Genomic DNA, 15006 nt, shown 5'->3' on the forward strand with positions numbered 1-15006 from the left:
CTGGCCGGAGCCTGCCTCACACAGGGAGCACAAAAGCAGTATGCAAAGGCTGCCTTCCGAGGTGTGGTATGCACAGGGGCTGTTCCAGGAGTAGGGAAGACGGGGATCGGGCAATGTTGTCTGACCTCTCATTGCCCCAGGCAGCTCTGTGCATTGCAGAGCAGGTGCCACTTTAGATCCAGGAGCAGGGTGCCTGACCCCTCTGCATGAGCTTCCTTCTGTCCCCGAGAGAAGCAGCCTAGACCCACAGCAGGAGGACCTGGCTCCCTTCCTGAGCTCTGCCGCTCACTGTCACCTCTGGGGCTCTGGCCACTCATAAAGTCCCTTCTCGGGAACAAAGGACTCCCAGGTGCCTCCCAGCTCTAAACCATCAATCCTATGAATAAACCCCCTAATTCTAGCCCGGAGCTGTGCCCATGGGCTGGAAGCTGTGTGCCCACCCCATGCCCGACATGTCACCAGCAGGATTCTTTCCTTGGCATTTGGAGCACTGTTCAGGGGCTTCCAGAGTCCTCAATGACCACATTCCACTGGGAGGAAGACTCTGGGGAGTTGTCAACCATTGATGCCTTTTAGGAGTTAAGTTTAGCAGCTCAGTTGGTAATCCTCCTTGGGGGAGACACTTCATGGATCCTGGAGGACTGGGGCATCTGAGGTGAGAGGCTAGCCCTAAAGACGTGTGGGCGGACCCCAAAGAGCAAGGGGCCTGACACCACCAGTTTGCTATGTGCGGCCTCTAGGGACTCCCCCAACCTGCTATTACTGTCCCCAGAGTGGCCTTGTAGACCTTTTTAGGGTATTTGACAGCCCCAACCTTCTGGGAGGAGACTCGGCCACACATGATCCAGTCACAGGGTCGGGGAAATCCAAGCAAGAGTGGAGCTTCCCTCTACCCCAGATCATAACCAAGCGATCCCGGACCCCATTTTTAACCCATCACTGTCTTTGGCCCAGGCCCCCTGAGAGGTGAGCTCAGAAGGCCACGGAAGGCACCCCGAGGGCCCAGTCAGATAGGGGGACACGCCTGTCATTGTCCTGAGCCCACATATTTAATGTGGGTTGGTGAGACTAAGGCAGAGTTGAGTTTCCAGTATTTGTTCAGAAAGATGCCTGTTCTGGGGAGAAGTTAGGAAATTCTAGGGTTGTGACAGTTCTTTTCAGGCCTATGCATATATCTCTGTGTGTGTATGTATGTATGTGTCTGTGCATCTCTGTTTCTGGACATCTATGTGTGTGTATCTCTTCACATGCCTCTGTGTGTGTGTGTGTGTGTGTGTGTGTGTGTGTGTGTGTTTGCTTGGTATCTGTGTAGCTTTGGGCGCGTTTCTCTGTGTCCCCATGTATCTTTGTCTTTCTGGACTCTGGCTATGTATATGTATCCCTGGGCATATTTGTATCTGTATCTCTGTGGGTCTGTGTGTTTGTGTGGATCTAAGCTATTGTTTAGGAACATACCTATGTGCTGATTTAGTGCCCTGCATGTGCAGGTAAATGCATTGCCCTCAGTGTTAAGGCAATCTCTCCATTGCTGAAAATGCTGGAGGTTAGAAAGAGGAAGCTTCTCCTGAGTGCCTTGAAGGGGCTTACATGCCGGCAAAGGCCCCTGAGGACCATGCTGAGGTATTCAAGGAGTTGGATAAGTTTGAGAATCTGCTGATGGAGTAGGACCCAGACTTGATTCGAATAGACCAGATCGCAACCAAAGTCATCTTGTGACCTTTTAAAAAATTAGTATTTTATTTTTCCCAATTACATGGAAAGGCAATTTTTAACATTCATTTATTTAAAATTTTGAGTTCCAAATGATCTCTCTCCCTCTCCACCCCCTCCCTAAGACAGTTGACAATTTAATATAGGTTATACATGTACTATCGTGTAAAACATATTTCCATATTAGTCATGTTGTGAGAGAAGAAACAGGCCAAAAGAAAAGAACCATGGAAAAGTAAAGTGAAAACCGTCTTCTCTGCATGAGTCTTTTGGAATTGTCTCGGATCATTGTATTGATGAGAAGAGTTAAGTTGTTCACAGTTGATCCTAGCACAGCATTGCTGTTACTGTGTACTATGTTCTCCTGGTCCTGCTCCTCTCACTTACCATCAGTTCATGTAAGTCCTTCCAGGTTTTTTTGAAACCTGTCTGCTCATCATTTCTTACAGCACAGTAGCATTTCATCACAATCATATACTACAACTTGTTCAAACATTCCCCAATTGATGGGCATTCCTTTAATTTCCAATTCTTTGCCACCACAAAAAGAGCTGCTATAAATATTTTTGTACACGGAGGTCCTTTCCCCCTTTTCATGATCTCATTGGGATGCAGATCAGCTAATGCTATTACTGGATCAAAGGGTATACACAGTTTGATTGCCCTTCGGGCATAATTTCCAAATTGCTTTTCAGAATGGTTGGATTAGTTCACAACTCTACCAACAGTGCATTAGTATGTCTATTTTTTTCACATCCCCTCCAGCATTAAGAAATGAGGTCTTTATCAGAGGCACTTACTGTAAAGATTGTTTCCCACCTTTCTGCTTTCCTTCTAATCCTGCTTGCATTGGTTTTATTTGTTCAAAGCCTATTTGATTTAGTATAATCAAAGTTGTCCATTTTATATTTTGTAAGGCTCTGTATCTCTTGTTTGGTCATAAATTCTTCCCTTCTCCATAGATCTGAGTACACTATTTCCTTGCTCTCCTAATTTGCTTATGGCACACTTTTTATGTAAACTCATGTACCCATTTTGACTTTATCTCGGTATATGGTGTAAGATGTTGGTAGGACAAGAGCCTTTCAACTGTGACTGACCAGGCAAAACCCTGCCCTTGATAATCCTAATGATGATGGTGATTGCATAGTAATTGAAAATATTCATCTGCCTTATTTAGGTTGTTATGGCATCTCATTGGGCAAAATAGTTGCTAATAATTTCACATTTTGTCTTCATTTTTTGTTAATTCACCTTTTTCATTTTTAATATTAATAAATTGGTTTTCCTCCCTTTTAACAGATTAGCTAATGTTTTATCTTTTATTGTTTTTTTTTTGTTTTTGTTTTTTTGTTTTTAGTGAAGCAATTGGGGTTAAGTGACTTGCCCAAGGTCACACAGCTAGTAAGTGTTAAGTGTCTGAGGCCGGATTTGAACTCAGGTACTCCTGACTCCAGGGCTGGTGCTCTATCCACTATTGTTTTTTAAAAAACAACTTGTAGTTTTCTTTGTCATTCAGTACTTTGTTTTGTTTTTAGTTCTACTTATCTCTTCTTTGATTTTCAGAATTTCTATTATTTTTATTGGGGGCAGTTAGGTGATGCAGTGGATAGAGTGCCCGGCCTGGAGTGAGGAAGTCTCATCTTCCTGACTTCAAATCTGGCCTCAGACACTTAATAGCTGTGTGACCTTGGGCAAGTCACTTCACCCCGTTTGCCTCAGTTCATCAATTGTAAAATGAGCTGGAGAAGGAAATGGCAAACTATTCCAGTATCTTTACCAAGAAAACCCCAAATGGGGTCATGAAGAGCTTGACATGACTGAAAAATGACTGAACAACAACAACAACAACAATTTTTTTCTGTTTAGATTGAATTTTTAAAAATGTATTGCTTTTATTAGTTGCATGAACAGTACACCAGCCTATTCTTTCTCTGTTTTGATGATGAAAGTATTTAGAGACATAAATTTTCCCCAAGGACTGCCTTGGCTGTATCCCAAAGGTTTTGGTTTATTGTCTCATTGTTGTCATTTCCTTTGATGAAATTATCTATGATTTCTATAATTTGTTCTTTGACCCACCAATTGTTTAGGATTAAAATGATTTATTCTGTACGTTTGACTCCTTTCTTCAAAGGCCCTTTATTGATTAGATTGTTTATTGAGTTGTGTCAGGTAAAGGACATGTTAAATATTTTCTGTTTTTCTAAATTTTTTATGAGATTCTTGTGCCTAACACATGGTCAATTTATGTAAAAGTGGCATGCATAAATGAAAAACGTTATATTGCTTCCTATTCATATTCAGTAGTTGCCAGAGATCTATTAGCAAACATTTCTAAAATTCCATTGAAGCACTTATCTTCTTCCTTGTCTCTTTGTTAAATCTGCCTAGTTTTAAAAGGGGCTCACTGAAGTCTCCAACAATTATACCTCTGTGATTTTTCCTTTAATTTTTACCTAGATACTGTGTCATTTGATGTACATCTGTTAAGTATTAATATTATTTCATTATCTATGGTGCTATTAAGCATTACGTAGTTTCTCTGCTTATTTCTTTTAACCATGTCTATTTTTTGATGCCCTAGGGTATGACCGATGTCCCAGTTTTAAAAACATGCCTGATGCGTAATAAATTCTGTTTCAGCCTCTCATTTTAATTCTGTGTGAATCTTTATGTTTGAAGTGTTCTTTGTAAACAACATATTTTGGATCCTGCTTTTTAAGACGTTTTGCTATCTAAATCTCTGTTTTCTTACGTTTTACATTTCAAATATTCTACTCAGCTGTGGGTCTTTTCATGAGGAATTCTTGGAAGCCTTTTTTTTCTATTAAAATTCCATTCACTATTCCCACCCTGTCTGCAGGATATTATGAAGTTTTGTAGTGTGTAAACATATACCATTAAGGCCTCGGTTGTGTTATGAAACATTAGGAATTAATGTTCTAATAGGGTTTTTGGTCTGATGTTCTTAACCTCCCTTGGCTCCCTGGAATCAAGAACCATATCAAGGTAGGGACTGCGCTGAGCAGCTTAGAGGGATTCAGAACAAGTGAGCATATCCCTTTGTTACCCAAAAGAAGTGTCCCTTAGTTCATCTGGACTGAATCATGAGAGGTAAGCTGTATGTTTATCCTGGAGCAGACCAAAAGAGGAAACCCTTTAATTTTCTCAGAAGAGGGATCATCTGCAGGATTCACCTCAAACATTCATATAACTATTGCTCTGATAAAGCAACAATGACCCAAACCTAAACTGCACTTTTGTTCTGTGATGCTGTGGACTTGTGGCCTGTTTTGAGGTTCCTACAAAATGGAAGCATACATTGGCTGGGTCAGGAAGAATTCCACTTAGCAGGGGAAACTCGACCCACTTGGGCCTCTCTTTGTCCCTCAAAGCAGGACTGCTTGTACCTCTGTCTGTCAGGCAGATTTGGCCTTTCCTCTTAAATGGTCATATTTCATTTGGAGTCAGCAAGGCTGGATAACTCTGTTTCAAAAATGCCCCATGCTTCTAGGCAGCTGGCCACCAAGCATTTCTAGGTGGATCAGTTCAGGGCAATGATGGCTTCTAGTGGGTGCTGGAACTGGGGGCTTTCCAAGTTACTGAACTGTAGGACAAAACCCCTTTACTTTGTGTTTTGGCCCAAGACTGTCAGCCCACTGAGGTGTCTTTTCATTGCATCTGTTTTGTTCACGTCCATCTTTGAGGCCACCTTCTGTGTTACAAACCACACCAGGATAGATGTCTTTTCCTCGTCTGGGGCTAATCCAGTTTCAGTATGACTGGACCAAAGCTGCTCCTGAAGATGGGGATTGGCCCATAGCTGCGACCTTGTGCTGGGGACACTTTCCTTACTTGCTTCTTGCACCTCAGACTAGTCTAAGATTAAGTCATGATTCTTGTTAGTGAGCAGGTACTTAACTGCCCCCCCTTCCCGGAATTTCCATCAGCCTTGTGAATCTGCAGCTCCCAGGTAAGTGGCAAATGAAACCTTAGTTAGGTGATAAGTTTGGTTTCCTCTCCATACTGTTTGTGTATGTGACTTGTTCTGTGTTTCGATATAGCCTAGTTGCGCCTGTAAGATTGCCCTGACAAAACAGGAGAGGGCTGCAAGAATGCTGCAACAGTTGGGGCTGCTGCAATAACACTGAGCCCCCTGGCATTTGGGTGAGGCCTAGCCTGAGGTCTTGCCATCCAGGGATGTCATTAAGATGTTAAGGTTAGAGGCTCTGAGCAAGTGGGGCTGGAAGCAGACCCCTTCAGGTCAGTGAGTTTGGAGGCTCAATTTCTCCCAGGTCAGGTCAAATCCAGTCAGAATGAAGTCTCCCAATGTCAGAGTTTGGAGGGGCTTCCAGGATGGGGAACGGAGCAGCCCCAGGAAGAGCAAGAGTCTAATGTTTCACCTGATTTTGGGCCTCAGAACCTTCCAACTCATGGACCAATGGGATGGAAGTAGCTGGAATGAGCAGCGTTGAGAGAAGAACTGTTTGAGCTAAAAGATGAGTGCTCCCCCAAGCTCTCCACATATGTGAATAAGGGGTTGCTGGCACAAAAGCGATGGCCTTTGGCCTTTGTGTACGTCTCTGATGAAAGCTGCTCGTTAAAAAGGCGTTCAGCCCCTCACACAATTAGAGTCCATTTTAGGAGCTTGTTTTTTCCAGTGACTTCCAATGAGAAGAAGCCTCTGAGGCCTCTGCAGTCAAAGGTCATGCTGAAGATCCCTCTCCTGCAAGGATCGTTCTGGTCACTCCCCCCTTCTTTTTACCTCGGAGAAGGAAGTTTGTCTTCTTGCCTCATAGGACATAGTTCTGAGGAAAGGAGGTAGCTCGGGGCCAAAGGGAACCGAGTATTTTGGAGGAAAGGTCTCTACTTTATGAATGGTGTGACCGTTCAGAATGATTTAGCAGAATGGAATTGTCTAATCAATTAGATGCAAAGGAATTAGAAAGAAAGCATTAGACTGGAGCTGCCATTGCAGATAAGAAAACCCTTTCCAGGCTGATTTATAATGGCAAGAAAAGCAATTGTGTCTCTGCACCCAGATGCTTCCCTTCTTGCCTTGTTGTTGAGTTGTTTCAGTTGTGTCCAACTCTTCAGGACCCCTTTTGGGGTTTTCTTGGCAAAGAGACTAGAAGCTCTATTCACTACGCCACTCACTGCCCTGCTCTATCCCTTCTAACCATTTAGTAACAAAATGATGCAGTTGATTAGAGAAACTGCCCGAAGAATGCACTGCATGTAGCCCCAAGGGAAGTTATTTGGATATGAACATCTGCATGGAGAAAATTGTACTGATGTGCAAAAGAGACAGATTTGGGAGAAGGACGAGAGGGGGCACCACAATTGGAAGGTGAAAAATAGTTTGAAATCAGAAAAGTGTCAGGTTAACAAATGAATCAGTGTGCGCCCCCGAAGATGGCAAAATCCCAAATCAGCATAAGGAGAGAACAATTAATCTGGGTTAATCATTCAGGGACTGGGGTGAAAAGGGATTCGATCTAAATGTAGTTGGGGTAGCACAACTGCCTGAAGGCCAGACAAGTTACACTTCACACCTCCCCCAGGGTTCTCTGAAAGGGGCTTTCTCCCCTGGACTCCAGCCCTCACAGGTAATGTTCCCTGAGTAGTTGATGAGGGGTCCCCTGTGCCTCAGTGCCATTAAACCACCAATGGTGAGATTAGCTTTTATGAAGGAATATTTATTCAAAGGTATTATCATAAATATACAAACTTACTCCCCTATATATCACCTCATCAGTCTCTGGGGAGAGGAAAGGGGTTAGGTTTACAGATTAGCACAGTTCCCGTAGAGAACAGTCCCCAGTGTCAAATCCCAAACCGTCCTGAGACTTGAGCTAGGGTAAAAGGGGGTGGGAGTGAGGAAGGTATTCCTCCTCCCATTTCAGTTCATGGCACCCACATTGTGGGTGATCTTCACCATCTGGGAGTAGAGAAGAGGGAACATAGGAAAGAGAGAGTCTTTGTAGCAGGGACATTATAATTTATTAATAATTATTAATCAAGAGGACCCCAATTAGCAAATAAAAGCAATAACCACTCTGTGCTGATTTCTGAATGCAACTAGCAGGATGGCCAAAATTGGTCATTTTGTAAATGGTCCTGGTTTTTTTTGCCTGAACTATATGATTTACATAGCACTTTGTTGTCTAACTCTTTAATGTGTGTTGCTTTTTTTTTTTTGTCATGGCATAATTTTTAAAAAATCTTAAAATTATTTTATTATTTTCAAGTTACCTGTAAAGATAGTTTTCAACATTTGTTTTTATAAAATTTTGAGTTCCAAATTTTTCTCCCTCTTTCCCTTCCTTCCCCCCTCTCCAAGACAGAAAGCAATCTGATATAGGTTATATATGTACAATCACATCAAACATATCAGAACAAAAGGGAAAAACATCAAAAGAGAAAAAAAACAACAAAAAAGTAGAAACATTCTGGTTCAATCTGCATTCAGATTCCACATTTCTTTTTTTTTTTCTGGATGTGGAGAACATTTTCTATCATGAGTTCTTTGGTATTGTCTTGGATCATTGTATTGCTGAGAAGAGCTAAGTCTATCACACTTGATCATCACATAATGTTGCTGTTACTGTGGTGTACAATGTTTTTCTGGTTCTTCTCACTTCACTCAGCATCATTCCACTTAAGTCTTTCCAAGTTTTTCTGAAATCTGCCTGCTCATCATTTCTTACAGCACAATAGTATTCCATGACATTGGTGTACTACAACTGGTTCAGCCATTCCCCAATTGATAGGCATTCCTTCGGTTTCCAATTCTTTGCCACCACAAAGAGCTGCTATAAATATTTTTGTACATGTGGGTCCTTTTCATTTTTTATGATCTCTTTGGGATATATACCTAGTAGTGGTATTACTGGTTCAAAGGGTATGCATAGTCCTTTGAGCATATTTCCAAATTGCTCTTCAGAATAGTTTCTAATGCATGTTTTACACATTGTAACCTCTATAGGCCTACTTCTGCTCTCATTGGCAAGTCAAGTTTCCAGAGTAAGTAGCCTCAATCATCTCCATGCTCACTTATCTTCAATTATCTCCTTACTACTGGTTTCTTCCCTATTGCCTACAAACATCATGTCCCATCCTCAAAAAGCTCTCACTTGATTCATCCGTCTGTTCTAGCTATCATCACATAGCATTCTTCCCTTTAGAAGCCACTGAACTTTTAAGAGGACCCCAATTAAATTAACTCCAGATGGGGTTTGGGAGTGTTCTACTCATTTGTGTAGGAAGCAACTCCATAAGAACTTTTCTCTTCTTAATGAGTGAAGACTGTCCATCCGGCTGAGAGACTCCAATGGTACAGAGCCTTCTCTGAATTCTAGGAGTTTTTGAATGCCTGCCTGTGGGCTGCATCTGACAGCCTCGCTCCTCACTCTTGACCTGGCAGTATCTATGTCATGAATCAGGAATCTCTTCTGACCTATGACTGTGCAGTTTTGCCTGAAGGTTATCAGTCTGGGCATGCAGCCACTCCCAATGTACCTCCAGACCTATCACCCTATTAATAGAGTCTTATGACTTGTGGAGACCCACAGGAAAGGGATGGGAGGAACAATTCCAAAAGGGAGCCGAGTCATTTCACAAGGGCTCCTGGAATAACGCCACACATTTTCTAGGGAATAGGAACTTTGTGGACTTTCTGGCCTCCATACCCATTTAGGTGTAGGGTGCACAGAGATTAGAAATGAGGATGTGGTGGCTGTACAAGATTTATTGGGCTGGCCAAAGACTAGGAAACACACCCTCATATGAGATCATTATATTGGAGCAATCAGTGGATAGAGAACGTCCATTCTCAATGGCTGTGGTCTAGGGGTTCAGACAATTTAATGACCAGCAAAGCAGAGGGTTAATATTACCTTTAAGCTTTGATCAGACCGCCTTGGTTCCTAATCTCCAAAGCTTTCTGGCTCCTTTTGTTAGGGGATTGAAGGATTGGAGAGTCCAGAGTGTGGTTTTTACCTCCTCCCGCTGCATAGCTTCCCATGCCCCACTGATATCACTTGCTACAGGTACAAAGCAATTTCTATACTCTGTTATGCCGCTCGATATGATGTTAGAGCATCGGGGATGGTTCCTCTCTTCATCTAACTGTTTTGCTGCATCCGCTGTATTAAGGTAAACTTCAGAGAGCTCCACAGCTCCTATACTGAACCAATGAGGCTAAAGGTATCTCACTACAGATCTAAGGCAGCCTAAAAAACCAGGAGAGCTGGGGCAAAATTGGATCCTTGAATTAAGGAGACCCTGCTTGCTCAGGATTAGTTTGTGCTCAGCACAGAAGGGAGGAACGTAGAAACAACTTAGCATGATGGCCTCACTTATAAAATATTAAGAATTGATATTGTAACAATGCCTTTGATCTGGGGGTTCTTAACTCCTCTCGGCTCCCTAAAATGAAGGATCATAGCAAGATCGGGTATATACTTAGTTGCTCAAAGTGACCAGAATCACTGATTAGATAGAGGGAGTATCCCTCGGTGTATTATAGAATGAATCATGAGCTAACCCATATGTTTGCCCTGCCTGTCGAAGAGAGGGATCCAGGAGGGTGGATCAGATCCAAGAGGACGGCTCAATATTGTTACTGTTACCCTAATAAAGACCAAACATACAAACAAAATGACAGTTGCTTTATCTGGCTTTTGTTCAATGGTTACTATACTATTAATGTGAAGTGTACATTGCTCAGGTCAGAGAAAAATACACTTAACAGGAGAAATTGCTCATTTAGACCTCATCCTTGAAGCAGAAATTGCATATTAATAAAGTATGTCTGATGGACTTTGGTGAAAATGCAACAGAGAATTTTTCTTCTACAGAGGGATAACGTATTCTTGGTTATAAGCCTTTGGGTTTTGCTTTTTCTGGATTCCTCTGCCTTCTGTAACACTCACTCCACAACAGATCCGTCTATTTTCATCTTAAATCTCCTCTTTTCTCACTCTTCCAATATTTTGGCACATGTAGATCTGCCTCCTCCCCCCCCCCCCCGCCATGACATTTCTAGTACTGATTACACTTTCCCTCGTACCCTGCAACTCCCTGGTCTTGGCAAGAAGGGTGCCCAAATACTCCTTGTTTCCCATGACCACTTTTTTGGTGAGGCAATTGGGGTTAAGTGACTTGCCCAGGGTCACACAGCTAGTAAGTGTCAAGTGTCTGAGGCTGGATTTGAACTCAGGTCTTCCTGACTCCAGGGCCAGTGCTTTATGCACTGCGCCACCTAGCTGCACCCTCTCATGACCACTTTTATCTTCTCTCACCATCATTCAGCAATGTCTTCTCTTTTGAGGTTCACATCATCAAAATTTATCACTTAATCAGGATCCTGATAGTCATTATCTATCAATCCCTGGGGCACTCTCCTTTGTCCCTCAGTGAATTCACCGTCTTTCTCCCTGCCCCAACTCTTGCCCTCATCCAAGGAAACTTCAACATATATGATGATGCTCGTTCATTTCCAAGTTCCTCAGTCTGTTCAGTTTCTATGACCTACTCCTCCAATCCCCCTAAACTATAGACAGAGAAAGTCATACCATTCATTTATTCATTCAAGGATTCTACTTCTATGTGGAATATGGATTCTAAAATTCCTTTATCAAAGATAATCCCCTTTTTATCATTCTCTTTCCGTACCCTTTACTTACCCCAACCCTAGCCCTATTCTTCATCTTTACTGGGACCTTCATTCCTTTGGCTCCTCAGTTCTACTTTCTCAGGCCATCATTAGCTACACTCTCATCCCTTTCCTGTTTTGACCCCTGGTAAGCCAAACTCTTCCATCTCCTCTACTGTCAATACCCTTACCCCCTTATCATATTTTCAACCACACCTTGTCAAATGCCAACCCTGAATTACTCTTTCTATCCATTTCCTTGTACTGCTGAATGGAATGGAAGGAAATCATGAAACTGTTCCAATTGGGTCCCCCACAAATTTATGTTGTAAAATCACAACTGGATTCTCTGCAGCAAAACAATTCTACTCCTTCCTAATTGATTCCATAATCTGCTCTCCATGGTGGCTGTTATAGACCTTGTCATTATTTAAGCCTCTCATACCTCTACTTCCCCATACCCTCTAATTGATTGGCACTCTACTGAAAAAACAAAGACATGTTCTGATAGCTTTCCTTTATCCTTTCCTCATCTCAGAAATCTTCTCCCCCATCTCTTTCTTCCATTGTAAGAAGTAGCCCTTCTCCTTGCCAACTCTTCTACAAACACCCTGATCCCCTTCCCTCCCACCTTCTCCAGCACTGTCCTCCCTATTGTCTCCTCTGCTCTCTCTCTCTCTCTGTCTCTCTCTGTCTCTCTCCCTCCCTCCACTTTTCCCCTATTGCCTCCTTCCCAGCTGCCTACAAATCACAAATATCAATATTCACCATAAACATAAATATATATGTATATCTATTTGCATCTATCTATCTACTTGACCCAACCAGCCCTCATAACTATCCTTCTATATATCTCTTCTCCCCTTCATGAATGCTCTTACTCCTCATTTACACTTCTTAATTTCCCTGGTTTCCTTCAAGATTGAGCTCATTTTACCTTTTCACCTTGGTTCCCTCCCAGCTGCTTGTGCTTCCCCTTCTGAGATTACTTTCTCTCTACTCAGCTTATACTTTGTCTGTGACTGGTTATTTCCATGTTGCCTTTCTCATTAGATTGTTAGCTCCTTGAAGGCAGGGAACATTTTTGTTTTTCTTTTTATTTCTAATACTTAGCATAGCACAAGGTGCACATTGAGTACTTATCAAATACTTGTTGATTACTCACAGTAATTATCTTTGATTTGAAAGTTCTATACTTTTATTCTGACCATTTCTAGGGGTTTTCAGTTTACACTTTTTTTCAGGAGGTGATTGGTAGATTCTACTTTCACTTTGCCCTCCAGATCTGGGAAGTTTTGTCATTTCATGAAATGTACTATCCAGGATTTTTGTGTGGTTGTGCTTTTTAGGGAGGTGAATGCTTTTAAATGATCTCCCCTTCACTGGTATCTCAGGTAAGTTTTAAAATGTAGTTACCATCTATATTTTCAATCTTTTGACTTTGTTCTAATATTTCTTGTTGTCTTGTGGAGTTATTGAGACCTGATTGCTCCATTCTGTTTGTTTCTGGGAGTCCACTTCTTGGGTGAGCTCTTCTACATTATGTTCAAAGCTATTTATTCTCTTTCTACTGTTTCCCCCTCAAGAGCTCTAATTTCAGTGTTTATGTGATCCTAGTGGATGGTTCTTTAGGGGGTAGAGTTGGCCCACTGGTACCAAACCCTTTTTACTCCCTTCTCCTTTCTGGAAAGGGATAGAGCTGAGTCTTGCTAGGCCTTGCTAATAATCTACTTGTGATGTGTTGATTTAGGTTATGACATCCTCTACTCCATGCTTCTCTGTCAAGTCCAGGCTTAGGACTTAATCAGCCACGCCCTGTTATAACAGCTTACTTTTAGCCTAGGGGCAATAATGGCTTTCAGATCCACCTGCTCCATTTCTCCACTCTTTTATGATATTTTTGTTTGACAAAAAGTTATTTATACAATTATAATATCCTACAGTCTCCAGTTAGGAAAATTCCTAACATTCATAGAAAGGTTTGACTCACTGTCCTAATTGAAATTTTATGCATTTCCAGCTAACCGCTGGTTTCTTTTATTCCCCCTTTTAATGAGTTTTCATGACCAATCCTGAGTTTCTTTACATATTAATTAAAATCAGGGTACAGGAAATACTTAGGGAAGAAAAGCACGAAGAGTATGTAATGATGTCTATTACTGTATGGGGCTGGGAAGGAGAAGTTGAGGAAAGAATAGACCTTTGGAACTTTCCTTTGTTCTTGAAGAGGTGCTTAGAGCTTGTATGGAGGAGCTTCTGTTTCTTCTCAGTTTTCTTTATTGTATCTATCTTGGTCCTTTTCAGGTATTTCTAGTGAGCTGGAGTCATTAGCTACCTTCTACATCATCATCTTAACTGGGAGTCAACCTATTGTATGATAATTGTGCCTTATGCCTTATCTTCTGGACAACCCAGACAATCCCTAACCTGAATTGAATTCCTTGTCATGAAGTGGGGGGCTGAATTATAGACCTTTCTGGGGTTCTTGACATACCTGCCTTTTTGGGGAAGGCCACACCTGATCTAATCATAGCCTGGATGGGAATCCAGGAATGAAGTGACCAAGTGAAGCCTGCATTTACAGACCTGTCTGAGTATGCATCTCTCAGTATATGTGTATGGTGTGTGTGTGTGTGTGTGTGTATACACCTGCATATCTCCAGGTCTTTAATTTTGAGGATGTGTGAGGGTTTGTAGTTGTGTATCTGTTTACATCCCTGTGTCTGTATACGTGTGTTTTTGTGTATACATCTGTATATGCACCTGTGCCTTTGTGTGTCCGTGTGTTACTCTGCATGTATCTGTGTGTATGCTTCATTGCATTTCTGCCTGTCTTTGTGTATCTTTGGGTACCGGAGTGTAGAATCCTTGGCCGTGTGTTTGCATAGCTGAGTGTTTATATGTCGCATATTTGTGAATCAAATCAATATGTTGGTGTGTTGGTATATCACAGTCTATTTCTCTCGACTTAGCTCACTCCGTGTGTGTGTGTGTGTGTGTGTGTGTGTGTGTGTGTGTGTGTGTGCAAATCTCTGCATTTTTAGGCAAATATGCTGCCTTGGACTCAGGAGCGATCCCATTTCTGCTGAAATTGTTGGACATCAATGTGGTCAAGGTGCGCTTGAATGCCATCAAAGCTCTAACCATGCTGGCAGAGGCTCCAGAGGGCCGGCGAGACCTGCTCCCGGAAGTGAACAGATTCAAGGCACTGATTAACAACCCGATTCCAGCTGTGAGCCGGGCGGCCCAGATTGCCACCAAGGTCATCGAATGGAAGCCCTAAAGTCGCAGACCCCCCAAGCTGGGCCAAGCCCCATCCTTAAAAGGCTTTAACAATGATTGTGAATGTATAACCATTATGCCTCATGCTTTATTCTAGCCACGCCCCAGAGAGTCACAGGTGAATCCGGGGAGGTGTGGAAAGGCAGAGGTCCTTAGTCCCAGCCTCCTACCAATTCGAGCTAGCCAAAGGTGGGATGGGGCTGTGGAGGGTTACATGGATCTCCCCCAGGACCACAAGCATTCACATGGGCTCCTGGATGATCATTTGTCAGACATGTTGGAGAGAAGATTCCTGCTCATGTAGGAGTTAGGATACACTCACAGGCTCCTGGATTAGTACTGGACAGTACCTG

The 15006-nt window shown here is 42.4% G+C and overlaps 1 protein-coding gene across 1 annotated transcript in view; it reads left to right on the top strand.

Annotated features, from left to right (window-relative positions):
- Positions 1 to 14676, top strand: part of RSPH14 (radial spoke head 14 homolog) — a 168696-nt gene extending 154020 nt beyond the window's left edge. The window contains exon 7 of the mRNA XM_043989497.1: positions 14416 to 14676. Coding sequence (XP_043845432.1) covers positions 14416 to 14654 — 239 coding nt within the window. The 3' untranslated portion in view covers positions 14655 to 14676. The remainder of the gene's footprint in view (positions 1 to 14415) is intronic.
- The last annotated feature ends 330 nt before the right edge of the window (positions 14677 to 15006 follow it).

The sequence above is a fragment of the Dromiciops gliroides genome, chromosome 1 (genome assembly GCF_019393635.1).
Source record: "Dromiciops gliroides isolate mDroGli1 chromosome 1, mDroGli1.pri, whole genome shotgun sequence".
NCBI lineage: Eukaryota > Metazoa > Chordata > Mammalia > Microbiotheria > Microbiotheriidae > Dromiciops > Dromiciops gliroides.